This window comes from Mandrillus leucophaeus, unplaced genomic scaffold (genome assembly GCF_000951045.1).
Source record: "Mandrillus leucophaeus isolate KB7577 unplaced genomic scaffold, Mleu.le_1.0 Scaffold153, whole genome shotgun sequence".
NCBI classification, from domain to species: Eukaryota; Metazoa; Chordata; class Mammalia; order Primates; family Cercopithecidae; genus Mandrillus; species Mandrillus leucophaeus.
Genome location: NW_012101510.1, coordinates 215,108 through 225,699, shown reverse-complemented (window position 1 = coordinate 225,699; position 10,592 = coordinate 215,108). Strand labels below are relative to the sequence as shown.

General features: G+C 45.3%; 2 protein-coding genes across 2 annotated transcripts in view; one reads left to right on the top strand and one right to left on the bottom strand.

The window, feature by feature from the left end:
- The window catches only part of PIGL (phosphatidylinositol glycan anchor biosynthesis, class L), a 169,668-nt gene extending 164,222 nt beyond the window's left edge, over positions 1–5,446 (top strand). The window contains exons 8-9 of the mRNA XM_011975243.1: positions 392–539; positions 5,106–5,446. The gene's annotated coding sequence lies outside the window, so the exon portion shown is untranslated. The remainder of the gene's footprint in view (positions 1–391; positions 540–5,105) is intronic.
- On the bottom strand, positions 352–7,615 carry CENPV (centromere protein V). Its single transcript, XM_011975246.1, is given in 5 exon segments — positions 352–760; positions 2,375–2,489; positions 6,192–6,276; positions 6,278–6,918; positions 7,517–7,615. Coding segments are annotated over 4 exon segments (432 nt in total). The 5' UTR covers positions 6,385–6,918; positions 7,517–7,615; the 3' UTR covers positions 352–635.
- Between the last annotated feature and the right edge of the window lie 2,977 nt (positions 7,616–10,592).

The window sequence follows — 10,592 nt, the reverse complement described above, 5'->3', positions numbered from 1 at the left end:
TCAGCCTCCCAAAGTGCTGGGATTACAGGTGTGAGCCACCGTGCCCGGCCACAATCTTCCATTTTTAATAATTGTTTATGTCTTCTTTCCAATTTGGCTACAAACTTTTTTTTTTTTTTTTTTTTGAGACAGTCTCATTCTGTCACCCAGGCTGGAGTGCAGTGGCACGAACACAGCTCACTGCAGCCTCAACCTCCTGGGCTCGATCAACCCTCCAGAGTAGCTGGAACTACAGGCTTAAGCCACAATGCCTGGTTGCAAACATCTTGATAGTGCTGAGTACATATCTGCTATTAATCGACTGGCCTCAGAAGCAAATCACAGTACAAAAGAAATGATAAACCAAAGTAATTGCTTTAATGTTAAAAATATTTATTTTTTTTCCTAAAAGATCACACAAAAGTTGGGAAGAGAAGGATGTCAACTAGACTACATCAAAATCTGGGCAGAGGGAGGACAAAGAGCTGCCTAAAGAAACTGGTAGCTGGAGCAAACTGCAGAGATCAAGATGGCCCTAGTCAACGGAACCAGCAGCCCAGGTCAGCCACATTCAGGAGCACCACCGAGGCACGGCAAGGAAAGCGAAGTTGCTGGCCCCAATCATTCCTCCTTTTCAGGGCAGGAGAGGCAGAAGCTCACTCTTTAGACATGTTCTTGATGGTCTTGTGCTCTTTCATGGCCTTCTCCCAATCACTGCCATTGAATTCCTCAGTGACCATACTCCGCACAGTGCCCTCATCCAGGCAGTGGGGGGCGATTCCTAGGAGAAAGTGGCACAGACAAAGAGGGATCCTCAGTATGAGTGAGACCAGATGGTGTACTGGCTCCTGGATAAGCTCCCACCTGCAGGCATCATCATGCTACACATTAGGGATTCCAAAGGATATGCCACAGCTTATGGCTTCAGCGATGAGACCCACAGGCTGCCAGCTGGCTCGGAAAGCACTGGCTCTAGCCTACCGCTTCAGCCCTCTGGCTCACTTTCCTCAGCTGCCAGATGGGAATCACACTCCCTGAACCAGGGATGGCCAAGGCTAGACATCATTCAATACCAAGCTGACAGTACAACATGCAGAAAGGCACAGCCCAGAGCAATCTCTGACTGGCGGCCTAAAGAATTCACAGGCCTTTCCTGTGTTTAGATAGACAACTTTCCTTCCTTTTTTATGAGACAGAGTTTAGCTCTTGTTGCCCAGGCTGGAGTACAATGGTGTGATCTTGGCTCTTGGCAACCTCTGCCTCCCGGGTTCAAGTGATTCTCCTGCCTCAGTCTCCCAAGTAGCTGGGATTACAGGTGTGCACTACCAAAGCCTGGCTAATTTTGTATTTTTAGTAGAGACAGGGTTTCTCCATGTTGGTCAGGCTGGTCTCGAACTCCTGACCTCAGGTGAGCCACCACGCCTGGCCTTAGATAGATAACTTTCTAAGAATTAAATGTCTTCCCATTTGTACAAGATTTCATACTTTTCAAAACTCTTTCCTGTTCTGCGGGGTAGACAGGAATGAGTCTCCATGTGACAGATGAGGAACAGAGCCCCTGAAGCAATGGGGGTGCGGTAAGGATGACACCATGCACCCCTCTGCAAAAGACACTGACATAAAGCAAAAGACACTGACAGTCACAGCTGCTCTCGCAGCTCTGGAGGCTGCACTGACACAGAGAACAAGAGTCCTCAGGAACATCTTCCACCTCTGCTTTCCCCTTCAATTCACACTACAATTGGTATGATTCTCAACAACTGTCAGACCCAAGTAGGCCCTGAAGCGGGGCTTGGAGGGTCCCCTGCTTGTTTATTTTTTAGAAAGAACAGAGATAGGGTCTTGCTATGTTTCCCAGGCTGGTCTCAAACTCCTGAGCTCAAGAAATCCTCCCACTTTGGCCTCCCAAAGTGCTGGGATACAGGTGTGAGCCACCGCAGCCAGCCAGTCCTGCCTAATTTTTGAACAACCAAAAAGCTTTCAAATGGCATTATCAATGCTCCCCAATCTTGCCTCCTTCACTCCCTTAACCCCTGTCATTATTAAACCTGCCTTCCCTGGCCCCACAAGCCCATCTCCCCACCCCTCTACTCCCTACTCTTCAACACGATCCCCAGCAACACCAGCTCTGGCAGCACCAGTGAATGAGAATCACAACCTGGATGGGCTCCGAGTCCAACTTCACCACATTCAGATATGGGATTCAGACAAGTTTCACCAGAGCCCAACTCACATTCTATCACGTGGAAAGCGCTCTGCTGAGGGGCCCTGTTCCTCTAAGATACGCATGTGACAGGGTCTAGTCAGTGTCCCCCTGTCCAACCAAGACTTTAAGTGAGAGCACCACGGGCCTCTCTGTGTCCCCCTGAGCTTGCAGTCCATCCCCATTACTCACCGAAGCCTCCAGGGTTTGAGCGTGGAGTATAGAAGCTCTGAACGCCACATCTCTTACAGAAGGTGTGCTGGGCTTTGTGAGTATTGAATGTGTAAGTCGTTATGTGCTCAGCTCCCTAGGTGAAAACAGACAAACAGGTGTTCTTTTTTACAAAGAGCTTTGTTTATTTATTTATTTATTTATTTATTTTTCGAGACAGAGTCTCCCACTGTCTCTCAGGCTGGAGTGCAGTGACACGATCTTGGCTCACTGCAACCTCCGCCTGCCCAGGTTCAAGAGATTTTCCTGCCTCAGCCTCCCAAGTAGCTGGAATTACAAGTGCGTGCCCCCAAGCCCGGCTAATGTTTTGTATTTTTAGTACAGACAGGGTTTCACCATGTTGGCCAGGCTGGTCTCGAACTCCTGACCTCGTGATTCATCTGCCTCGGCCTCCCAAAGTGCTGGGATTACAGGTGTGAGCCACCATGCCTGGCCACAAAGAGATTTTTTTTGTCACTTAAAAAATACATCTTTGGCCAGGCATGATGGCTCATGCCTGTAATCCCAACACTTTGAGAGACGGAGGCAGGCGGATTGCTTGAGCCCAGAAGTTCAAGACCAACCTGGGCAACATGGCAAAACCCTGTTTCTACAAAAAAACCTCCAGAAATTAGCCAGGTGCAGTGGCGCACACCTGTAGTCCCAGCTACTTGGGTGGCTGAGGTAGGAGCATCAGTTGAGCCTGGGGAGGTGGAGGCTGTGGTGAGCTGAGACTGCACCATTAAAAAATATATATTGAAAAAAATTTAATGGGGGGAGGTCTTTTGTAGGGCTCTTTGTATTAAGAGGCCACTTCCTATCTCCTGTAAAAGACTGGGACCTTCTTGAGGACAGAGACCCATCTACACTATACAGAGTCATGTCAGTCTGGAGCGTGACAGCTTACAGCTTCCCTTAGGTCAGCTGCACACAGAATTGAGCCTTGAGCCTTCCCTCATACATCACATCAGGGAGGGAGAGAGCTTGCTTCCTAGGGCCTATGAGGAGAAACACTTCACCCAAGGGTCTGGCTCTCCATGTCCCCAAACAGAACGACTCAAGGTCTTAAGAAAACAGATGGCTGTGCTTAATTTATCCACAAAGGACAAACCAGGAAAAAAATATTTGCCAGACATCATAGATAGGCTAATTTCCTTAATGGATAATACAAATGGGAGACTGGACAAAGGACATGAATGGCCAGTTCAGATAGAAAAATAAATCACTCTTTAGCCTATGAAATGCTCACCCAAATGAACTTCAGTGAGATGTATTTCACTGTCAGGTGGGCAAAATCAAAGCTGTTAACATGGTATTGACAAGTATGTAGAGAAATGTGTGCTCTCATACATCAGTCACAGGAATAGGAATTGGTACAATTCACCAATATCTACCAAAATTTTAAAGCGTACATACGCTTTAGCACATAATTTCATTTCTTGAAATTTATCTTACAAATATATTACAAATGTCTCAATGACATAGGTATATAGATACTATAGCACTGTTTATAAAGTCTAAAGATTGAAAAAATTGAAAATGTCCATCAATAGAGGATCCGTTAGGCATTATGGACACTCATAAAATGGAATATTCTCCGACTTTTGAGAAGAATGAGACAGCGCTACAAATACTAACATGGAACAATTGCCAAGGTTACAAAGTTAAGCAAGGTATAGGCCAGGCACAGTGGCTCATGCCTGTAATCCCAGCACTTTGGGAGGCCAAGGTGGGCAGATCACTTGAGGTCAGGAGTTCAAGACCAGCCTGGCCAACATGGCGAAAACTCGACTCTACTAAAAATATAAAAATTAGCCAGATGTGGTGGCGGGCACCTGCAGTCCCAGCTACTCAGGAGGCTGAGGCAGAAGAATCACTTGAGCCTGGGAGGCGGAGGTTACAGTGAGCCGAGATCACACCATTGCACTCCAGCCTAGGCGACAAGAGTGAGACTGTCTCAAAAAAAAAGTTAAGCAAGGTATAAAACAATGTATGTGGTATACTACCATTTCTTTTTTCTTTTTTTTTTTTTTTTTTTAAGGCTATATACTGGTATGTGTGTTGTTTTTTGTTTTTGTTTTGTTTTGTTTTGTTTTTTGAGACAAGGTCTCACTATTACCCAGGCTGAAGTGCAGTGGTATGATCACGGCTTACTGCAGCCTTGACCTCCCAGGTTCAAGTGATTCTCCCACCTCAGCCTCCCGAGTAGCTGGGACTATAGGCATGCAACACCACGCCTAGCTGATTTTTTTATTTTCTGTAGACATGGGGGTCTCACTGTGTTGCCCAGGCTGGTGTTGAACTCCTGGGCTCAAGTGATCTGCCCGCCTTGGCCTTCCAAAGTGCTAGGACTACAGGCATGAGCCACCCTGCCTGGCCTGTATGTGCTTTTATATGCATGTGTATCTTTGAAGAGGGATCCAAGAAACAATGGCCTACCTTTAGGGAGAGAAATCAGACAGCTGAAGGGGAGGGGGTAGAGGTTTCTTATCATTGTTAACCCTCTTTACGCTTCCCCAGCCACTAACATACCATCCAGAATTGTGCTTCCTATAGAAATAGCTCACTGAGGAGCCTTGCTCACTCCATAGCCACTGCAGCACAGAAAAGCAGCAAAGCACTGCCAGGTGGTCCCAAGCCATCCAACATTATCTGGATGGAATTAAAGCGTTCTCTCTCTCTCTTTTTTTTTTCACTGCTCCTTGTAGAGCAGGGTATAGAAGTGTGCCCAGAATAGCCAAATAACTTATTTCTAAGAGAACTGATCCTGAAGAAAAAATTTCTAAATTGTCAAAAATTTATACCAAGGAGGTTCACCACAGTGTTGTTGATAATCAGAAAAAAACTAGACTCAACCTAGAAGTGCAATGATGCAGAGACAGTGATGGGATAAGTAGACTAGGAAATCGGCTGTGGGGAAGAGGGAGACTGGGGCATGGGCACAGTAGGGAAAGACTTTTCACTGTGTATATATACATTTTCTTCTACCTTTCAAATTTTGTACCAAGTACAAAAAATTCCCCAAAATAATAAAATTAAAGTTAAAAATATGTATATAAGCTTTTCATTGGGAAATGAGATAAGCAGATTATCAACAAAAAGAATGGTAAAATTCTATTTAATAAACATAAGACAATAGGTTTGGATGTAGTCTCAGATGTATTTTCTCAGAGTAGAAAATAATACACAAGGACAGACACCAAAATATTAACAGTGGTTACCTTTAGTTGATAGAATTTAGGTGATTTTATTGTTTTTTGATTCTCTGAATTTGAAAATGTTTCCACAATACCAAATAGGCCTCCAAAAAATAAAGGTAAAAAATAACACAACCTTTTATTTTTTATTTTCATTTTTTTTGAGATGGAGTTTCGCTCATCAACCAGGCTGGAGTGCAATGGCGCGATCTTGGCTCACTGCAACCTCCGCCTCCCAGGTTCAAGTGATTCTCCTGTCGTGGCCTCCCAAGTAGCTGGGATTACAGGCATGCGCCACCATGCTCAGCTAATTTTTGTATTTTTAGTAAAGATAGGGTTTCACCATGTTGGCCAGGCTGGTCCTCAAATCCTGACTTCAGATGATCCACCCATCTTGGCCTCCCAAAGTGCTGGGATTACAGGCGTGAGCCACTGCGCCCAGCCCACCTTTTAAATGTCAATCTGAAACCAAACCCGTGAGAGGCCCTGCTAAGCTCCAGGCCCCTCCCATGCTACAGAGGGCATGCTGAGGGTTCGTTGGGGAGTGTTGTAAATCTCACCAATGGGTTCTGCACTCCTTGACCCTGCTCTTAAGCACTGACCTTCAGGAGCTTGAAGCGAGAAGCTGGAACAATGAAGTGTCTATTCTGCTTCTTCTTGCAAATGCTGCAGCTACAGAAAGAGAGCAAATTCCAGATTGTGAGCAGCCACCTGCGTCCTCTGTGCCTGAGCAGCCCAGCCTGATACGTTTTCAGAGCCAGCCGACCCCACAGATAAGGCTCTTTTCAGTACCATCCAGGGCTGAGGAGCTGGGGCAAAGGCCTGGATATCCAGGGCCTCTGGTTTGCAGGTACAGCAGAGCCCGGGGGGGTCCCAAGTCAGCAGTCGAGGCTCCACAATGCTCAGAACACAGGACCAACAGACACGTCTGTACTGCCCACCCCCCAGTTCTTTATAGTGAAGGAGAAGCGCTGGACTTCAGAGACACTTAGAAAACAAATTTCAGACACTTCTACAACCTGATGTCTCTGAGACATCCACATCAAAAATGGACAAGGATGTTTAGGTTGCCCTCTTTCTTCATCACCATGTCACAAAAAGTCCAGCTCCAAGTAAAACACGTCCCCAGAATTACCATCTCTGGAATTAAACTGAAGTCCCCTCTTTTCAGGCCACCTTTGAAAAAGTTCTAATTTAGTATAGAATCCTCTCACAAGTTATTCCACAGTGCTTCTTTTCCAATCTGGACTCTATTGTTAGTAGCCTGGTCAGTTCTCCATTTGAGTAATTCCATCGTATGTGCTTATTATTCATATATAATTCCGGTACCTAGGGGCAAAAAGGACTGGATGCTGTTAAATAATTAGCTGCATGCCAACTTTGGGTCCCAAAGCCAGAGCCTGTCGTCCCTGCTCCATCATAATGCCGGGGAAGGTGGTACAAATCAGGCCCTCCACAGCCAGCAGCACCATCTGCCTCAACCAAAGAGCAGAGCGAGAGTGTAGGGCCTGGGGAGCCTCTAGGTGTACACACCCTTCACTAAAGCACCCTCCAATTATCCCCAACTCCAGACTCCTACGAAGATTCTGCCCAAGGCTTTCCATTCAGTACCCAGCCAGGCACACCTGCAGCTAACCGCCCCCGGCTCCTCAGCAGTGTCAGTCTGAGGGTGACGCTGCCACAAGTCACAAGCCCTGAGGACCCTGCTCTGTCTCACCTGGGCCATGCTGTTGAAGCTCTGTGGTGAGCCACACAAAAGGAGAAAGAATAGAACAATGAACCTTTCTGTCCCCATCACCTGACTTCAGCAGTTACCAGCCCATGGCCAATGTTTCCTCTGTACCCCAACTCCCCAGATTATTTTGAAATACTGCATTTTAACTCTGAAATTCTTTTAAGTCAATTTAGGGGGAAAAAAAATACTCACTTGCAGTCAAATATATGCAAGTCTGCTGAGGCCCAAACTTCAAAACGAACTGCTCCACAGTGGCAGCCTCCTGTGTGCTTCACCAGGCCCTGGTATTCACTAAATGAAACAAAAATCAGAAAGATAAGAATTTCTGAATAGCTACCTCCTGCTCTCTTTCTTTTCGTTGTTGAATGAAAGACGTAAGATGAGACAAAAGTCTTTTCTACATGACAACCAAATGCACTTCTGCTGTTAAGGAGATACTGTCAATTTTCTAAGTCAAGAATGGTTTCAGCACCTTCTTTATCTATGAGCTCTCTTTTCTCCAATTTCTTAAATTGTATTAAGTTGCAAAATAGAACATTCCAAACATTTTGAAAATGTGAGGGATCCTAACCCACTACCAAACATTTTTATTTATATGTCAAATACAAATTTTTTTTTTTTTTTTTTTTTTTTTTGGAGATGGAGTCCCACTCTATTGCCCAGGCTAGAGTGCAGTGGTGCAATCTTGGCTCACTGCAACCTCTGCCGCCTGGGTTCAAGCAATTCTTCTGCCTCAGCCTCCCAAGTAGCTGGGATTACAAATGCCTGCCACCACACCCTGCTAATTTTTGTATTTAGTAGAGATAGGGTTTCACCATCTTGGCCAAGCTGGTCTTGAACTCCTGACCTCACGATCCACCCACCTTGGACTCCCAAAGTGCTGGAATTATAGGCATGAGCCACCACTCCCAGCCTCAAATACTAAAAATTTTTATGAGCTGGGCACGAAGGAGAGAACAGTAAACAAGACACAGCAGACACGATTGCTGCCCTTACTGACATTAACAAATTACTCAAATAATAATTAATTATGATTGTGATAAAGGAGGTACAGGCTGCTATGAAAATTAAGACTGGGTACTCAATCAAGTCCAGAGGTTCCGAAGAGCCTTTTGAGAAAGTTAATAAAGGCTCATATTTTTACTCTATTTCTTTCCACTATTCTTCATACACATGCGTTTTATGTAGTTGTAATACACATTATATACAATTTTTTTTTTTTGAGACAGAATTTCATTCTTGTTGCCCAGGCTGGAGTGCAGTGGCACAATCTCTGCTCACTGCAACCTCTGCCTCCAGTATTCAAACAATTCTCCTGCCTCAGCCTCCCGAGTAGCTGGGATTACAGGCATGCTCCACCACACCTGGCTAATTTTGTATTTTTAGTAGAGAGGGGTTTCTCCATTTGGTCAGGCTGGTCTCAAACTCCCCACCTCAGGTGATCCGCCCGCCTTGGCCTCCCAAAGTGCTGGGATTACAGGCATGAGCCACCTCACCTGGCCTATATACCATTTTAATCCTTTTAAAGCTTATATATAAGCCAAACTCAGAAATGAACATTAAGATCTGATAAATGTCATAAAATCGCTTTCCAAAAGGACTGAACACTCTTACCCGATATACAAATGAGAAAACATTTCACAGTACAGTCTCCAGCAATAATCATAGGAAAAATAGCTCACTGCAGTTTTAATTTGCATGATTAAGACTGATCATTTTTTCATGTTTCTTTACAAGTTTACGTATTTTAATTTTGGGGGCATACATAATGCTTATTGTAAAAAATCCAAACTTTACAGTATCTGAGAGTGCTCAAAGTGAAAGCCTCCTGTAATCTTTACCCCCAGAGGGATCTACAGGTCATTATTTGCTATATATTCTCCCAAACTTTTTTCTATACAATATTGTAACGAAAATGGTACAGTTATACACACTTTTTGAATGTAATGTAGTGGACTTTATAAGTACAAAGTCATGGCAATCTAGTGGGAGAAAAACATCTCTTTTATGTCACTATTTTAAATTTTTTTCTTGACCATTTATCAGTTTGTCTTAAAGTAAAAATTTACCTCAAATTTGAGTTTTACATTCCTTTTTTTTTCTTTTTCTGTATGCCTTGAAGACACCATGAGTTTTACATTCCTAAGGATCTTCATATTCCTTCTGCCCAGAGGCAGCCGTTACCCCATAGGTGCTCAAAAAATGTTCGATGGATGAACGTTTTTTAAAAATTCAGTGTGCAGTCCAAGATGAAAAACCAAGAAGTGAAGCATAGAGAAAACCAAATATGTATGAAGCACACAGAAAACCAAATATATATCTTCTGTCGGGGACGACCCATCCTAACTAAGAGAATTTCTTCTGCAAGCAGCTCAAAGGAACATGTTCAAGAAAAGAAGTAATTCTCAGGTTATGCAACTGCTAGGTTATTCTTGTCGGTCTTTCCCCCTAGTGTTTTGATTGTTCTTTTTAATTTGTAAAATTAACACTGAAATACATTATCAGGCCGTTAAAATATCTCTCCGTGGCACAACTTTTCCCCGAGGCAGGAATCCAGATCACATTTGGAGAAAAGCCCTTTAACAGCCCAGTTAACAGCTCTTTTCTAACTTATGGACACTCGGGATGCTCATTGGGCCATCTAAAAGACTGCGGAGCAGCCAGGACGACGAGCGGCCGGGAGCATTAGCTGGCGGAGCACATAAAAGCCTCCTTGCGCAGGCATCCCCGCCGCCGCCGCCGGAGCATCTCTTTGCGCGCGCTTCTCTCCCGGATCAATAACCCCCGCCCCCTGCTCCCTCCCTGGCAGTGCCTGGAACAATGACGGGATTTCGCTTTCCAGTTAGTTCAAAACTACTCATGCTTCCTTCAGCGATTCTACCTTTCCCTTCCACCCACCCTCAAAAACACGTGTGCAAACATTAAAAAACGGGATTCGGGTAAGAGAAAGCCGTGGGATATATCTTCTTTTCATTAGGAAAGGCCCCCACACCCTTTGCGCGCCAGCAAGAGACAACGTCCCCGAGCACGATGCTTGTGGCCGGGAAAGACCCTTTGTGTCCCAAGACGGCCGCGCGCGCCCTCAAGCTCCGGACGAAGCCCCCTTTCAATTCCCGGACCACAGCCCTAGAAGCACCGCCCCGCCGCCCTTAGAATTAGCGAACAACCCCAGTGCTAACGGGGGAGCCGCGTCGGCTCCGTAACGTGGAAGGATCGGAGCTGAAAGGCGCCCAAGGCCTGCGCGCGGGCGGCGAGCCCGACTCCTGCC